Here is an 18,068-nt window from a genome sequence, read left to right on the forward strand (position 1 = left end):
GCGCGGGGCTCTTTGACACCACGATGGTAAATTCCTGCCCATTCCCAGCTGATACTGGAGTGACATGAATCGCAAGGGGCAAATTGGGAGAGCTTTCCAAAACAGCCGGGTGTAAACATCCACTCAGAGAGGAGAGGCGACTTGAGCATGGTTTCTGCGAACTAAGCAGCTGGTTCCATGCCCTTGAGTATCTCTGATGGAATTAAGGACAGACGGGAGGATGTTCCGCACAGGTAAATGAGCAAGGTGCCGACAGAGCTGCAGAGAGCAGGTGCTGATTCTTTTCAGGAGGGCCTGAGGCAGTGGCAGGAGGAGCAGGAGAGGAAGGTGCGAGCCCTCTCTGAGATGGCATCTGAACAACTGAAGCGCTTTGATGAACGGAAGGAACTGAAACATCATAAAGAATTCCAGGACTTACGGGAAGTGATGGAGAAGAGGTGAGCGGGAACGTCCGTGTGCTCAGCCCGACCTCTGTCCCAGCATGAAACCCCAAGGGAAAGAGTTGACCTACTGAGGCTTTAAATATCGAAATAAAATAGCCAGTGAAGCTCATAACCTAGAAAAATGTCCAGCCTTGGAGAGGTGACCAAGGTGTCGCAAGGAGAGGGAGGCTTTTAGGAGAGGTAAGGTGAGACAGTTTCAGGAAGCATCCTGCCATTCTTCCTGCAGCTCCAGAGAAGCCCTGGGGCACCAAGAGAAGCTAAAAGCTGAGCATCGTCACAGAGCAAAGGTCAGAGCCTGGGAGAATTCTTGTGGGTGCGTCCTGGTGTGGCTCTAACCCGGGTCTTGCCTCCCTGTGACTCCCTTTACCTGCTGGGGGGAGGGGGGCCCATCTGTAAAATATGTAGCCCACACGGGGCTTGGGGAATGTAGAAACAGAAGGCCCGGCGCCCCTGGGAGGTAACCGGACGATCCCTCCTGCAGATTCTCAACCTGAAGCTGAGGGAGGCTGAGCAGCAGCGCCTGAAGCAGGTGGAGCAGGAGCGGCTGCGGAAGGAAGAGGGCCAGGTCCGCCTGCGGGGCCTCTATGGCCTGCAGGAGGAGGTGCTGCACCTCAACCAGCAGCTGGACGCCTCTGAGCAGCATAAAGATGTGCTGAAGGTGGACCTGTCCGCCATCCGGACCCGGGGCAACCAACTGTGCGGCCTCGTCTCGGGGATCATCCGGGCCACTTCTGAGGTGAGCGAGCTTCGCAGCGACCTGGTCTTCGGGCTCGGAAATGGACAGTCTTAGTGCAGATTTGTTTTCTGATTTAAAAGGAGTGCCTGGAAAAAAAAAAAATGCTTGCTTACTGTAGAAAATAGCAAGATCGTTTGTTAGAGATAATAATCACCATTAGCGTTTTCTCTTTCTTCCCTGACAGGGAGTGTGCATGTGGGGGGTTACCCTTACCCCAAAGTGGACTTTTATACATCCAGAGTTTCTTATCTTAGGTTCAACAAATAATTGTTTATTCTGATTGCAAAATACTTTAGTTCATTCAGTAATATTTTGTTGAACACCTGGTGTGCTATGGTAAAAATTGAAACCTTACGACAATGTATATAGCTTTTTTCCAGTTAACATTGTATTTTGAACACATAATTACTACAATCACTAAAAATATTTTGATGTTTGTTTTTTGTTTTTTTAAAGAATGTTTGTAATGTTTATTTACTTTTAAGAGAGGCAGGGGGTGGGGGCAGAGAGAGAAGGAGACACAGAATCTGAAGCAGGCTCCAAGCTCCGAACGGTCAGCACAGAGCCCGATGCAGGGCCTGAACCCACTAACCGGGAGATCATGACCTGAGCCTAAGTCGGATGCTTAATCGACTGAGGCATCCGGGTGCCCCTGATGTTTTTAGTTAAAGCAGTGTTAAAAAGTGCCAAGTATTGCCACAACACATGGCAGATATTCAGTATTTGATGAACACGTGGAATTGGATACTTCCCACATGTAATAATACCAAAAACGGTAGAAAAAGACATGCTTAATGTTGAACATTTAAGTTTCTGTGTTTTCACTACCATGCATAGCACTATAGTAATACCATTCTATATACGTCTTATTTGTATTTCTTTGAGATACATTTTTAGAAAAGGAATTACTGAAATAATTTTAAGGTTCTTGACTCTTACCCAAAAGTTGTACCAATTCACGTTTTTATGATTTTTATGTTCCTACCCTTAGTTCTTATTTCTTCTCAAGTTTTTGTTTTAAAAAGTCAGTGGAGGGTCTAGTTGGTTAAGCGTCTGACTCTTGATTTCGGCTCACGTCATGATCTCACGGTTCATGAGTTCAAGCCCCACGTTGGGTGCAGAGATTACTTAAAAATAAAATCTTTAGAAATAAATGAAGGGGTGCCCGGCTGGCTCCGTCAGTGGAGCATCCAACTCTTGATCCTGGGATTGTGAGTTTGGGCCCCACGTTGAGCATGGAGCCTGCTGACCCACCTGCCTACATACATAGATGTACACAGTAATTAATTAATTTATTTAATTAATAAATTGGGAGGCCTCGTTGATTTAACAGGCAAAACTACAAAACACATTTGTAGGGCAATATACAAAATGATGGCAGCACTTCTCGATTCGTCTTACGATTCTGGTGGTCATACTCTAACAAAATAGCACACTGAAAGAAATGGGAACGTCACTCCGGCTTATATGCATTCTCGTTTATGAGCAGAAATTCTAAATAAAAGATAAGTAGGGACGTCTGGGTGGCTCAGTTGGTTAAGCGTCCGACTTCAGCTCAGGTCATGATCTCGCTGCTCATGGGTTCGAGCTCCACATCGGGCTCTGTGCTGACAGCTCAGAGCCTGGGGCCTGCTTCGGATTCGGTGTGTGTGTCTCTATCTCTGCCCCTCCCCGCTCATACTCTGTCTCTCTCTCTCTCAAAAATAAATAATAAACATTGATAAATAAATAAATAATGATAAGTCAGATTTATCAGTGCCTCAAAACAATAATGTGCTATAACCAAAGAGGTATTATTCTAAGGATAATGAAAAGCTGGATCAATTGTTATGAAGTCTTTTCATGAACTTAATTTCACTAATAGGTTAATGGAGCGAAGTCATATGTTTGTCTTGTTAGATGTTGTAAAAGTATATGCTGAAATTCTACATCCTTTCCTATTAAAAAATAATAGTAAATTAAAAACTAAAATGTGTTCCCAGGGTGCCTGAGTGGCTCAGTCAGTTGAGCGTCCAACTAACTCTTGGTTTCGGCTCAGGTCATGATCTCATAGTTTTGTGAGTTTGAGCCCCACGTCACACTCTACACTGGCAGCACAGAGCCTGTTTGGGATTCTCTCCCCCTCACTCTCTGCCCCTCCCCACTTGTGCTGTCTCTGTTTCTCTCAAAATAAATAAACTTAAAAAAAAATGTTTCTCATGAACATGATAGATTATGTATCCATTTAAGACTACATTTTAGGGGCACCTGGGTGGCTCAGTCAGTTGAGTGTCTTATTGATATGGACTCAGGTCATGATCTTGGGCTCCTTGCTGAGCGTGGAGTCTGCTTGAGATTCTCTCTTTGTCTCTGTCTCACTCTTTCAAAACAACATTAAAAACATAGACTACAGGGGCGCCTGGGTGGCTCAGTCGGTTAAGCGTCTGACTTCAGCTCAGGTCACGATCTCACAGTCCGTGAGTTCGAGCCCCGCGTCAGGCTCTGGGCTGATGGCTCAGAGCCTGGAGCCTGCTTCCGATTCTGTGTCTCCCTCTCTCTCTGCCCCTCCCCAGTTCGTGCTCTGTCTCTCTCTGTCCCAAAAATAAATAAACGTTAAAAAAAAAAATAAAAAAAAAAAACAACAAAAAAACCCATAGACTACATTTTAGACATGCCATTAAAATTGGGAAAGAAATAAAAATGTACCATGTTGCTACAATAGTAACAAATTGGTGGTGTCGTTAACGTGTTTTAGCCAATAAAATGTAATAAGACAAAGGAGAAATATTTGAGGAAATGTAATTTGATAACAATATGATTATCTACCTAGAGAGCCAAGAGTAAAAAGCTCCGAGCTATTAAAAAATTTTTTTAACGTGTATTTATTTTTGAGAGACAGAGCGTGAACAGGGGAGGGGCAGAGAGAGGGGGAGACACAGAATCCGAAGCAGGCTCCAGGCTCTGAGCTGTCAGCACAGAGCCTGACGTGGGGCTTGAACTCACAGACCTCAAGATCATGACGTGAGCCGAAGTCGGACGCTTAACTAACTGAGCCACCCAGGTGCCCCAACATGGTATCATTTTCATCTAGACTGTTGTCACAAGCTTTTAAAGAATTATCCCAGCATTGTTGGTGAGAGCATGGAAAGATCCATACTCTGTGGATGTGATGGTTAATCAGTATTACCTTTAAGAGGACAGGAACGCAGTAGGTATCAACATGTTGAATGTGGGTACTCCATTGGGTGCAACTGTTCCAATTTAGCAATGTATTGTGTGAGCTATGATTCAGCCTCACAGGTGCCTGGGGAATAGACGCTAAGCTCTGCCTCTGTCACCCTGACAGAACGGCTTTCCCACAGCAGAGGACCAGGCTGTGGCTGAGAGAGCCCTGCAGGAAATGCGGGACCTCCTTACCAGCTTGCAGCAGGAGATCGCCAGGGCCTGTGAGGACAAGAGGAGGCAGGATTTGGAGGCCCAGGTAAAGCGGCAAGACTCACACATGCAGCAGGGGCCAGAGGTCCACAGAGAGACCCCAGCTCCCAGCCAGGGCCCAGGAGGGAAACAGAATGAAGGTGGGTGTTGGCGTGGATACGGTCCTTTAGCCCAGAATGTGAAAGGAGACAAGAATATGTTTGAATACCGTGTTAAGCTTCAGGACAATTTACCGGAACTGTTAACATAATGTAAAACTCTGTACGTTTACTGAATTACATTCAGTTTGGTTGATGCGGAGCCTGACTTCCAGCATTGCCACGAGGATTTGAAATTCTGTATAATTCTAGTAGATGTATCATCCCAGGTTTTGCTGCTCTGACTTTTTAAAATAAACATTACACAGTGTATGTTCACTGCATATGTAAGAGAATCAGTCGAGCATAATGGTTGAGAATGCTGGCTTTAGAGCCAGGTCCATGGGAATATGGTTTTTCTACTTCCTGGCAATGCGACTTTGGCAAATTAACCTTTCTATGCCTATTTCCTTATGTAGAAAGTGAAGATAATGATGGTATCTACTTCCTAGGGTCCTTGAAAGCCATTAATACCTATATCAGCTGATTAGAACAGTGCCTGGCTCGGGGCGCCTGGGTGGCTCAGTCAGTTGAGCGTCCGACTTCGGCTCAGGTCATGATCTCGCGGTCCACGAGTTCGAGCCCCGCGTCAGGCTCTGTGCTGACAGCTCGGAGCCTGGAGCCTGTTTCAGATTCTGTGTCTCCCTCTCTCTCTGACCCTCCCCCATTCATGCTGCATCTCTCACTGTCTCAAAAATAAATAAACGTTAAAAAAAAAAAATTAAAAAAAAAAAAAAAAAAAAGATCAGTGCCTGGCTCACGTGAAGTGTTCAGTGAGTACGATTACGAGAGCCTCTCTTCTCTTCCTCAGACCTCCAAGTAAAGGTCCAAGACAGTACGATGCAGTGGTACCACCAGCTGCAGGATGTTTCCAGTCAGTGCGTGTTGGCCTTTGAGGAGCTGACCAACAGCAAAGACAGTCAGGTACGGAGGGCTGTAAGTTGCGAGCTGTCTGGGCCTGGGAGTGCTCCGAACAGCCCCATGTCCCAGAGGAGTGTTGCTAGCACGTCACCTTCCCTAATCCTGCTGTCATCTACTCCACTCTTCCGGACACTGTTTGCCCTCTCACTGTTCTCTCCTGGCAGGCCAAAAAGATAAAGATGGACCTCCAGAAAGCTGCCACCATCCCAGTGAGCCAAATCTCCACCATTGCAGGTTGGTCAGAGGAGTTCAGAACATGGCCCTTTGCTTCACTTTGTTATTCTGTACGACTCCACATCTACTCATCTGTAAGGTTCCCGTAGACAGAGTCTGTTCCAACAAATGACATGACGTTGGGTCAGGCACGTATAAGTTATGTCTTACTCTCTTTTGTTTCCTCTTCAACATGTAGAAGGCGATCATTACGTGTTTGTTGACTTGATTTATAAATAAGCTGTATATCAACAGTAAATTATTTAAGAAGGGTCTTACCTGAAGTTGAAAGTTACTGCTGAAGGGGCGCCTAGGTGGCTCAGTCAGTTGGGGTCTGACTCTTGATTTCGGCTCACGTCATGATCTCACAGTTTGGGAGTTCGAGCCCCACATTGGGCGCTCTGCTGTCAGCACAGAGCCTGCCTCAGATCTTCTGTCTCCCTCTCTCTGCCCCTCCCCTGCTTGCACTCTCACTCTCTCAAATAAAGTAAACATAAAAAAATATATCACAAGAATCCATATTTAGAAAAAAAAAGTTACTGCTGAAAACATCACTCAGGGAACCTAGGATGTAACATACATTCGTTGCTTTTGTTCTACAACATGAGCCATTAGCTTATCCAAGCTCGAAACCTGCCTGAATATTTTTTTTTCATGTTTAGTTTTTTTTTTTTGTTTTTTTTTTAATTTTTTTTTCAACCTTTTTTATTTATTTTGGGACAGAGAGAGACAGAGCATGAACGGGGGAGGGGCAGAGAGAGAGGGAGACACAGAATCGGAAACAGGCTCCAGGCTCCGAGCCATCAGCCCAGAGCCTGACGCGGGGCTCGAACTCACGGACCGCGAGATCGTGACCTGGCTGAAGTCGGACGCTTAACCGACTGCGCCACCCAGGCGCCCCTTTCATGTTTAGTTTTGAGAGAGAGAGAGACAGAGTGTGAGCAGGGAAGGGGCAGAGAGAGAGAGACACACAGAATCCAAAGCAGCTCCAGGCTCTGAGCTGTTAGCACAGAGCCCGGCATGGCGTTCAAACACACAAGCTGTGAGATCATGACTTGAGCTGAAGTCAGACGCTTAACTGACTGGGCCACCCAGGCTCCCCTAAACCTGGCTTCCTACTTTAGAACATCTTCCTTTTCTCTCCAGAGACTGAGCTTTAGAGAGTGAGAACCAGACAGGGGGAAGTCCCTTTTTTCTCTTCATTCAGAAGCAGAGGTTCGTTTTTGTAGAGCTCAAGGTGTGGAAGCCTCCAAGTTGCAGGCCATGCTGCCCAGTGGCTGGGGAGCACGAACAGCTGAAAAGCTGCTCTGACTTAGCATGGGGCCCGCTTGCCCTAATTCACTTGTTGCCTGGAAAGCGTAGAAAAGTTATAATTCCTGCCCACAAGAGGCCCTGTGATGGAACTTATGTATCACCCTGCTGGTTCTCTCCGGATCAGGACAAGGTATAAATCAATAACCGCATATCACCTCTGGGCTTTAAAGTGCTGTTTCCTTTGCTGGCAACAGCAACAGGGGCGAGGTTGACCTGTTCCCCTTCACTGCTGTCCTTAGGGTTGTCCCCAGTCCTGACCCCTCAGCCAACCACAGACCGCTTTGCTCCCTCCTTCAGCGGGAAAATCCAGCGGGTGGGACACTCAGATGCCAGCCTTTTCCACGCGTACACACGTGTACCCCTGCCTCTTAGTCCATGTCTGCATGTGGAGGGAGGCATTGTCCGTGCACGCTTCCCCTTCTGCCTCTGCCTTTGTTCCCCGCTCTCCCATCCCCTTCAAGACTTGCCTCATCGCTTATCACCTAATCTCCTGGTTTCTGCAAAATTACTCCCTTTTACAGGCTCCTTTTCTTTTAAACATGCTGAGTTACTCACATCCTAAAGTATGTTTCCTTTGGTTCAAGATCTGTCTTTTCTAGCCTTCCTCACATATCTCTTTGGTCCTGGTGATTATTCCCTTCTTTACGAACTCTGTTCCTTTGGCTTCCATGGCAACATGAATTTCCAGGTTCTCCTGCCACCTTCCTTCCTCCTTTGTGGGCTCCTCAGTCTCCTGTCCCCACCCTAATCCCTAACTGGAGGTGCTTCCCAGGAGTCCGCTGTCACCCTTGGTTCCCAGTCCACTTACCCTCAGGGCTTCAGATGCTGTCTCTGTGCGGGTGGCTCCCCAGTGTCCCTCTGGTGCGCTCTTAGAGCTTCAGAGCCCCTTGCTCTGGCCCCTGGGGGACGTCTGCCGGTGTCTCTCTCCTACCCCACGTTCAGGGAATGCAGACATCAACTCCCCATCCTCCTTTATGCCTCCTTTTCCCCTGTTTGCTCTCAGGAACCAGAGCACCACTGGCAACTCCGGCACCTTGGCTGGAACCCTGGGAGTCCTCCCCCTGGCTGCTCTCTCTGTTTCATTCTCCACATCTGATCAGGCTCTAGTTTTGCTGGTCTTCACTTTTCTGGATATTTCTTGACTATGTTCCCTTTGTCTGCACCATCACTGTGAGTCTTTGAAGAGTCAGATGCAGACTTGCTCTAGAGTTAGTGCTCAGTACATGCTGAATGACTGGGAAAGAAATGATCTCATTCCTGCCTCTTTAAAGGCAGTGGTTAGATTCGGAGCAGAATTTAATCTCTTTGGTGCTGGTGTGGCATATGGGATGTAGGAGGCCATGCCAGCCCTAGGGTTGGGGTGGAGAGGCATGGAGGAAGGAATTGACAGGGAATTGGGCCAGTGGGGTCCTTTGAAACCATCAGTAAAGTAGTACTGAAGTATGACTTAGCAGGAGTGGGTGCTACTATTTTGATAGCTCACTAAGTTTTGAGTAATGGAGACCAGTTCAGATCTGCATAGGCCAAAAAAGAAAAAGACATTTAATCTAAAGATAAAGGGGTGTTTCTCAGAATCTACTGGCAGGAATGGGACTAGGCCTCAGAAGCTAGAAACCTTCAGACACTTTTCTTTCATTTTCCTTCTGTACACCTCTTATTAGGTAGACCACTGGTCTTTGGTCCACTTGGCAGGTGCAAGTCCCCGGTGTTTGTGAGCGTGTGTGTTGCAGGGCCAGTCACCTCCAGGACGTGACTCTGTGAGCTGGCTGATTGGCTCAGCTGGTCTACTCCTAATCAAACTGTAGCCAGTGTGGGCTTGGGGCTTACAGGATCCGGAATACAAATATAGCCGCCAGGAGCCCGCTTCTGTGCATCTGAGGATGGAGGCAGGTCCCAGAGGAGGGGGTAGTCACTGAGAGCTGGGAAGATCCCTTAGAACGGTTTTCCTAGAGATGCAAATGACTACTTTAGGGACGCCAGCTATAGCCCACGGGATCTGGGGCCATTCAACAGCTATGTCCGTCCTGTTTATCTGTCTGGTATGTCGATTTCAGAATTTGTTCATTCCCAAATAAGGAATTCCTTTGAAATAGTACCATGCCTTCTGTACTCCGGCATCCTGGACAACATACATCTGCTTGTCGCGTACTTTTCTGCAACAGTATTTTGACGTTAGACTCTGACTTTGTGTGGGGCTGCCCGGCTGGGTTTTCATGGAGGCTTTCTTACTGCAGTGATGAGAAGCAGCGTGGCCTGCAGTTGAATCTTTTAACTGACTTTATCTCTGTCATACCCAGGCTCAAAGCTGAAGGAGATCTTTGACAAGATCCACAACCTGCTCTCCGGAAAACCAGTTCAGTCTGGCGGACGCTCTGTGTCCGTCACACTTAACCCACAGGGCCTGGATTTTGTCCAGTACAAGCTGGCAGAGAAGTTTGTGGTGAGAAACTTTGTAACCAGAGGTATGGGGATGGCCCTGTGTGCCGCCCTTCTGCTTCTCTCCAGAGTAACCAAGGGGTCCCGTCTCTGCTCCCGTAGAAACAAGGAGAGGAGGAGGTGGCCTCTCACCACGAAGCGGCATTCCCCATTGCGGTTGTGGCGTCTGGGATCTGGGAGCTCCACCCCAGAGTGGGCGACCTCATTCTCGCACATCTCCACAGGAAGTGTCCCTACTCAGTTCCCTTCTACCCACCTTTCAAGGAGGGAATGGCTTTGGAAGACTACCAGAGGTGAGGTAGTTTTTCTCCTCACTCACTCTCCCCGGGGTCTGAATAAAATACAGAGAGAACTGGGGTTTGCTCTCCCTCCCTTCACAACTCCTCATATGTACCTTGACTTTGTATCAGAGAATCCAGTGTCTTTCGTGCAGACTCGCTGCTTTGGGAATTTGTGGATTCAGCTGCAATAGTCAGTACAGTTTAAGGAAAAGAATATTGGATCTAGAATTAGGGGGCGGGAGGAGTCTTAGAATTTGGCCCTGCTTCATCATTTAATAGATTTGCAGAGTGGGGCAGTCACGTAAGCTCTTTGAGCATCATTTTCCTTATTTGCAAACGGGGGTCGTAACATCCATCAATCCTGTGAGTTTGGGGCTCCTGGCTGGCTCCTTCAGGAGAGTGTGCAACTCTTGATCTTGGGGTTGTGAGCTCGAGCCCCACGTTGGTGCAGACAATGCTTAAAAACAGAATGTTAAAAAAAATTTTGTAGGGGCGCCTGGGTGGCATAGTCGGTTAAGCGTCCGACTTCAGCCAGGTCACGATCTCGCGGTCAGTGAGTTCGAGCCCCGCGTCAGGCTCTGGGCTGATGGCTTGGAGCCTGGAGCCTGTTTCCGATTCTGTGTCTCCCTCTCTCTCTGCCCCTCCCCCATTCATGCTCTGTCTCTCTCTGTCCCAAAAAAAAAAAAAATAAATAAAAAACGTTGAAAAAAAATTAAAAAAAAAAAAATTTGTGAGTTTACCTCGCAAGGGTTATGTGATGATGCACAGATGTGATTGTGGATATGTGTGCTTTGCAAACAAAGTTTTCTGCAGAGGTAATGATATATAATCATATAAGAAGAATAATGCTAAAAATGGGTGCCTGGCTGCCTCAGTGGGTAGAGCATGCAACTCTTGATCTCAGGGTTGTGATTTCCAGACCCACATTGGGCCCTAGGGCTTATTTAAAAAAATAATAATATAAGGGGCACCTGGGTGGTTCAGTTGGTTGAGTGTCCAACTCTTTTTAAAAATTTTTTTTTAATGTTTATTTTTAAGAGAGAGAGAGAGCATGAGGCTTCAGGCTCTGAGCTGTCAGCACAGAGCCCGATGTTGGGCTCGAACCCATGAGCTGTGAGATGACCTGAGCCCAAGTCGGATGCTTAACCCACTGAGTCACCCAGGCGCCCCCAAAATTAACCGTCTCTTCATTTCGGTTCAGGTCGTGATCTTGTAGCTTGTGGGATTGAGCCCTGTGTCAGGTTTTGTGCTGACAGCATGGAGCCTAGTTGGGATTCTCTCTCCCTCTCTCTCTGCCCCTCCCTACCCTCAAAATAAATAAATATTTAAAGTAACAATGCTAATAATGCTAAATGTAACAGTACTAGATTGTTTCTTTTAGCCATAAAAAATAAGTGATTTGTCACCCTCACTTTGGCCTAGTCACATTGAATTTTTTCTTCCCACACAGGACGCTTGGCTACCAAGTGAAGGACTCCAAAGTGGAACAGCAGGACAACTTTCTAAAGCGCATGTCTGGGATGATCCGACTCTACGCCGCCATCATCCAGCTCCGGTGGCCGTACGGAGGCCGACAACAGGTGACAGAAAAGACTTGCTCTCAAGAGACAGGCCAGACTGTATTCATGTATTCTGTCCACAGGGACTATTGCCCTTCTTGCCAAGCGGGCAGTCTGGTTACATGATGATGTATTGTCGCTCCCTAGGTGTGTTCTAGAGAAGTTGATGTTAACTATTAGGAAGTTTTGGACCATCAGAACCTTTTGTTCAGTGATTGAGTCAGCTGAGGCTTTAAAGAACTGAGTTTATAAGAGGGTCTGTGAGATGAGAGTCTGTGGTAAACCAGTCATTAAGGTTCTATAGAAGATTCTATTAGATGGAGTGAGTCTAAATGACAGGGTCAGGGCACCTGGGTGCCTCAGTTGGTTGAGCGTCTGACTCTTGATTTCGGCTCGGGTTGTGATCCACGGGTTGTGAGATCGAGCCCCACGTTTGGCTCCACGCTCAGTGCAGAGTCTGCTTCAGATTCTCTCTCTGTCTCTGTCCCTCTTCCCCACTCGTGCTGTCTCTCAAAATAAAAATAAAAATGACACAGTGTCATTTTATTATTTATTTATTTCTAAGTAAGCTCTAGGCCCAACGTGGGGCTTGAACTCACAACCCTGAGATCAAGAGTTGCTCGCTCTGGGGCACCTGGGTGGCTCAGTCGGTTAAACCTCTGACTTCAGCTCTGGTCATGATCTCATGGTTCATGAGTTCAAGCGCACTTCAGGCTCTGTGCTGACAGCTCGGAGCCTAGAGCCTGCTTCTGATTCTGTGTCTCCCTTTCTGCCCCTCTCCGTCCCCTGTTCACGCTCTGTCTCTCTCAAAAATAAATAAACACTTTTTTAAAAGTTATATTTATTTTAAATAATCTTTACATCCAATGTGGGGCTCAAACTCACGACCCTGAGATCAAGAGTCACATGCTCTTCTGACGAGCCAGCCAGGCCCCCCCAAAAGTAAATAAACAAACAAATAAAAAAAGGGTCGCTCGCTCTACCGACTGAGTCAGCCAGGCACCCCGTCACTGTCATTTTAGACCTGGTTGGTGCCTCACATCACAGATGAGCAGATGGAGTCCCAGCGAGCTATAGTGACATAGTCAGTGACAAAGCCACGGCTGGGGTGCAGGTCTTCGACTTGCCAGCCTAGTGCTTTTCTCAAAGGATACAGATTAGAGATGGAGAAGTTAATGTACTCAGAGACCTAAGAGAAGGGAATGTAAGTTGATTGAATCCAAGTTTTTATTGTGTACCTGCTGTGTCCCACGTTCTGTGCTAAAGGTCCCAAGAATAATAAATAAAACCTCTGTATGGATAACTGTTGGTCAGTGGACTCCCTGAAACCAGAGCTGTCAGATGTGGACTGAAGGGATCCTGTAGAGAATGTGTGGGTTCCGGTGTGTTGGGACATTTGAAAACAGAATTTGTTCGGCTTGTGCTGTGTCTGCCCTGCGGCCTGTGCTTGATTGAGATGATCTGGGGGTTCATGTCACTTAGAAATGCCTGGATGATAACGTTGGGAGTTTAGATCTCCGGATACAAGGAGAGCAAATCATGACCAAGTGTCTTCGCTCCCAGATTCACCCTCACGGCTTAAATCATGGCTGGCGCTGGTTGGCACAAATCTTAAATATGGAGCCCCTATCAGATGTGACAGCCACTCTCCTCTTTGACTTCTTGGAGGTATGTAATGCAGTTATCACACGAGAGGTGGTTGAAGCAGCCTTGTGCCACTGCGTGGCGTGAATCGGGAAGCAATATGGAAATAGGCTATTGGTGAACAGCATTAGGATCCAGTCTTACACATTTTTTCCCAAGTGCTAAAGACAAACCTGGCTTTTGGATTTTCTTCCCACTGTGCTTTCCTTCTCTGTGCGGTTGTGTTCTCACGGTAAAGAAAAAACTGTACATCCCAGCACCAGCAAAAAGGGATGTTTGTTTTAAGGATAGAGAAGTGACTCCCAGAACCAAGGGTAGGATGTATGATTGACTCTCATGTGGGCCTGGAACTAGGAACTAGAATGTCACCAGGTACCAAGAGTCCCTTTGGGGCCACACGGTCCTTCTTGTGCTCTTCCCGTAGGCTGCTCATTCTTGCTCCTTAGGCCAGTTTTCTCTAGATCTCTGCACGGTGGAGAAGGTGGCCATCCTGGGCTATAGCCCTCTGCCTCAGTGCGGTCACCTAGTGTAGTGGAACTGGCGGCTCACTTTTGTAATCCCTCGTTCCCAGGAGAGCAAATATGATCAACCAGCCTTGGCCACATATCTCCTTCATCCAGAAGGTTCTATACAGTCCTGTCTGCCTATGAAGGGCCACCACTGTAGAGTGAGGGTAAGGGTTTCTGTGGACAGGAGACATTTCTTAAAGGATAAAGGCTTAGGGCACATACCATAACAGATGTGGGCCATCGGGCCTATGATGCCAAATGCTTCCAGTCACCCTGGAGCTTCTGAAGTCACAGGACGTGAGCAGAGACCATGAATAAATTTGAGAACATGGTGGTGCCCTGCTTACTAAGGTTGGGAGGAACACCGCACCTTTGGAAAGGTTTCCATTCAGTAGACTCGAAGAAGAATAATTAAGTTAGACTCACATTCTCTGGTTTGTGAAAATACCTGGTTTCTTGGCTGTCTTATTTCACGGAGGTATTGTCCTATACAGACAAATGCTTCAGAAGAAGGTTGGGTCTTTCCATTTGTTCCCTTGCTTAGCTAGCTAAGTGGCATTGTGACTGAAACTCTTGGTAGGAGGGAAAGGCAAAGGGCTGGTGTGCTTTATGGGTCTTTGGGTCTCTTGGGTGAGTGTGAATTTGCCTTCTCCTCTCTGATGATGCCTGTCTTCCCCTGGAGGTGTGTGGGAATGCCCTCATGAAGCAGTACCAGGTACAGTTCTGGAAGATGATACTTCTCATCAAAGAGGACTACTTCCCCAGGTATGTGACCTGTTGAACAGACACCACGGGATTCAGTGAGTAAAACCCATGGTGTCGAATGCCCTTGGGTGCCTCTGGGTTTGACTCTGTTAAAAGCAGTTGTATTGGGGCGCCTGGGTGGCTCAGTCAGTTGAGCATCGGACTTCGGCTCAGGTCATGATCTCACAGCCCAGCTCGTGAGTTCGAGCCCCACGTCAGGCTCTGTGCTGACAGCTCAGAGCCTGGAGCCTGCTTCAGATTGTGTCCCTCACTCTCTGCCCCTCCCCCTCTCTCACTCTGTGTCTGTCTCTCAAAAAAAAAAAAAAAAGACCATTGTATTAAGTGTGACATCTTCTCCTATCCTTCTTTTTGATATTTGAGTAAGTGCTTTTGAACTCTAGTGAGAGTTTCTTAAACATTATTGGCTAAATGAAAAAATGAATTAGGAAGATTCTGGATTCAGATACCTGACATGTCTTTAACTCTGTTTTCCAAACTCCCCCAGCTAATCAGGGATGGTGATTACATGCGGTCGTGAATTAAACCCAAAGAGTCAAGCTCCCTTAATAAATCAGTTGGAGAAACTGATCTGTCGGCCAGTTTGCTTGACTGTCATGGCGTCTGCCTCTGGGTGCCCTTCTCATTCCTCTCAACACTGTCATTTCGGGGGGCGGAGAGAGGCCTTGGCAGCACCCATCCTGTCTGCTCACAGAGATCTTGGAAAGGAACGTCCTCTCCTTCATCCCCTGGTTTGAAAAGAAGGCTGAGACCATTTGGAAGAATGACTGCATCCTTGGTCCAAAAGACCTCTGCCCAAGTCGTTTGATCTCCCCCTTCTCCTGCTTCCCGTAGATCGGCAGCGCCCCTAACTCCTCTAAAAGGGACGGGGCAATCATAGCTGTCACTTGCGTATTGTCTTCCTCTTCCTGCAGGATTGAAGCCATCACAAGCTCAGGACAGATGGGTTCCTTCATACGCCTCAAGCAGTTCTTAGAGGTAAGAGGTCCTTAGATCAACATGTCTCGAGCTGTTGTTGACCTTGAAGGCGCCTGTGTCTGACAAGTCCTGGACCTCTATGCTCTCGGATTACAGTCTCTGCCTATTTTTTTTTGAACCCTACTTTTTTGTCCAGGATTCCCCTTAACATTAAGGGTTGCTGTTTCATCATCCTAGATGTCACTGTCCCTACTGCCTGTGGGGAAGCTATCCTAAGGGATGAATAAAATATCCTTAATGAATCTGGTCTCACTGATACATGTTTTTGTTTTGCGGGATTTTTTTAGTTTATGTATTTATTTTTGAGAGAGAGAGCATGAGCACAGAAGTGGCAGAGACAGAGGGAGAGAGAATCCCAAGCAGGCTCCTCGCTGTCAGAGCCTGACGTGGGGCTCAAACCCACAGAACCGCGAGATCATGACCTTGCTTAACTGACTGAGCCACCCAGGCGCCCCTCGCTGATATATGTTTTACAGGCTGGCCAGGGTTCCTTTCTCAGTGTCTGGCCAGGGGAACTGGGAAATTTGGTCACTTTTTCTCTATGACAAGAGACTGCACTTTCGGCCAGACTCCTCCCCTGTTTCTAAGTGCTGAAACCCTCTTTAAAGAGGTTAAGTATGACAGACACCGTAGAAGCCTCTGGTGGGTCTGCCAAGACAGCCCACTGACTTCCACTTTCCAGTAGCCCAGTGGGCAAACGGGGGTCGCGAAGGACAAGGCCGGGCGCTGGGAAACGAGGCGGGGGCAGCATGACCAGCAGCATTCCCCTTGTCCTCTGCTGCAGTTCATACAGAAGCAGGAGTCTTCTGCACCGCCATTGGTCTTTTCCCGGTGTTGACCACTGTCCCGTGGGACTTAAGCTTGCTGTTCCTCAAAGCTTCCAGCTGGTAATTGTGGGAAGGCACGTTACCAGAAAATCATTGTTTTCTCCATCTTTCCCTGACCAGAAATGTTTGCAGCGCAAGGAGATTCCTGTCCCCAAGGGCTTTCTGACCTCCTCCTTCTGGCGTTCCTGATGGCACCCCGGCGCCCACCATCTCTGTTCTGTTGCAGAGGGACAGTAATAAAGCAACTGAAAACAGCTGCATTTGGGAGAAGTCCTATCAGATTTAGAAATCTACCAACCTGTGCTTTTATATATTTGTACCCATGACTAGGAGAGGAGATCGTTCAGGGGTCCCAGAATCTAGGAGGTCTCTCGTAGGTTGGACAGTCCTTAAGGGATCCACATGACAGAGTAAATGGAATCGGCTTTTCTCACTTCAACAAATATGGTGAGGTGTTTAGTTCTTGGTCTCATCCTTCATTTCCTTTGTCTCTGCTGTCTTTCAGAAAGTAGGTGGTACCTTAACCATTTCCCTCTGAGCTGAAGTAAGCCCCCCACGCCTACTACCCCGCCCTGCTGCCCCTCCCCAGAGTACAGGTTAATAGTTGAGGCCCAAATGCTTACATGAAAGTCTGGGCTATGGTGGTTTTGTTTTCTCAGCTTGTGGAGTAATCGTAAATTCAGAGGAAATGCCTGATGCAGACGTGGATTAAGCCCCAAATTGTATCAGAGATAGTTTAGCATCCGGGATTAGGACTGTTGATACATGTCATATTGAACAGGAAGCACTGTTTGTCCTTTTAATTGGGACTTTGCCCCCTGAAGGACTAGGGGTGCAGGAGCCAGAGCAGGTGTGGGGTTTTGTTTGTTTATTTGTTTGTTTCTGAATTTGAATTAAGTTGAGCTGAGATGGGTTTGCAACACTATACAAGAGCCGAGCATCTACAGGCAATGATTCAGGGGTTAAATGAAGGTGTTCGGGAGGAACTGAGAACTGCTTTATAATTGTTTACATGTCCTGAATGAAGAATGATGATAGATTTGCCTGAATAAAGCCACGACAGAAATTCAGAACCCGGCTGTTCAGATAAGAATTGAGATTTGTTTTACAAAAGACTCGCCGTCTTTTGTAGTGCAGAGGTAGGGATATACCCCTCTGTACCACCTGTTGTGTGTGGGGATGTGTTTTGGGGAGTGGGGTATTCCCAGGTACTCCTGAGTGGCTTGAAGTAACACACTATGAATTGTTGACTATGGTGCCAAAAAATAAGTAATAAAGCTTGATTTTAAAAAACCCACTGCTGGTTGATGTGACCAATTTCCTCTACCCTGAGCTGTGTACATCACAGCTGTGTGCATGGTCAGGCACAGGCCTAGCTATAGAATGGTATATGTTCCTCCCTATTTTGTCTTCTTGACCTTCACCTAGGAAGAGTTTTCTTTCTGTCATTCCTTTTCCGGAATTATGTACCTGACCTTGTTTTATCTAGCAGAAATGGAAAAGTACTGAAGTCTTTTCATGTGGATACAACAGAATGAACTCTGGGGAAGGCGTCAGAAGACTTGGTGAATTCACTTTTAGGTTTCGTGGCCTTGGGTGGGTCATTCTCTGAACCTCAGGATCACCACCCCTGCAAAAACACACGACGGGGATTAGTCATGAGATGAGCAGTTTTCAGTGCTCTGTAGCTTCCCAGCCAGTGTGTCGGCACAGATCTCCCCCTGTGGGGCCTGAGGTGGCGGAGCCCCCAAGGCCAGTTGTTATTTGCACTTGCCCTCTTACCTGTGCTTTACAGATGGCATAATTGTCCATGTATCATGACAAGAAACAGGTCAGGGAGCACTGACCTAGTGTTGAGTGGACGGGGCCTGGCCCTATAGTCAAGGTCAACATA

At 47.3% G+C, this 18,068-nt stretch overlaps 1 protein-coding gene across 2 annotated transcripts in view; it reads left to right on the forward strand.

Annotated features, from left to right (window-relative positions):
- GLE1 (GLE1 RNA export mediator) overlaps window positions 1–17,471 on the forward strand; it is a 31,386-nt gene extending 13,915 nt beyond the window's left edge. Inside the window, exons 4-16 of one of the 2 annotated variants that reach the window (XM_007078854.2) lie at window positions 289–437; window positions 670–730; window positions 925–1,179; window positions 4,505–4,733; window positions 5,542–5,654; window positions 5,816–5,885; window positions 9,476–9,618; window positions 9,717–9,907; window positions 11,346–11,475; window positions 13,018–13,122; window positions 14,290–14,372; window positions 15,284–15,347; window positions 16,295–17,471. In XM_007078854.2, coding sequence (XP_007078916.2) covers window positions 289–437; window positions 670–730; window positions 925–1,179; window positions 4,505–4,733; window positions 5,542–5,654; window positions 5,816–5,885; window positions 9,476–9,618; window positions 9,717–9,907; window positions 11,346–11,475; window positions 13,018–13,122; window positions 14,290–14,372; window positions 15,284–15,347; window positions 16,295–16,363 — 1,662 coding nt within the window. In that variant the 3' untranslated portion in view covers window positions 16,364–17,471. The remainder of the gene's footprint in view (window positions 1–288; window positions 438–669; window positions 731–924; window positions 1,180–4,504; window positions 4,734–5,541; window positions 5,655–5,815; window positions 5,886–9,475; window positions 9,619–9,716; window positions 9,908–11,345; window positions 11,476–13,017; window positions 13,123–14,289; window positions 14,373–15,283; window positions 15,348–16,294) is intronic. The other variant, XM_042963265.1, reaches the window with a different exon arrangement.
- The last annotated feature ends 597 nt before the right edge of the window (window positions 17,472–18,068 follow it).

This window comes from Panthera tigris, chromosome D4, assembly GCF_018350195.1.
Source record: "Panthera tigris isolate Pti1 chromosome D4, P.tigris_Pti1_mat1.1, whole genome shotgun sequence".
Lineage (NCBI taxonomy): Eukaryota > Metazoa > Chordata > Mammalia > Carnivora > Felidae > Panthera > Panthera tigris.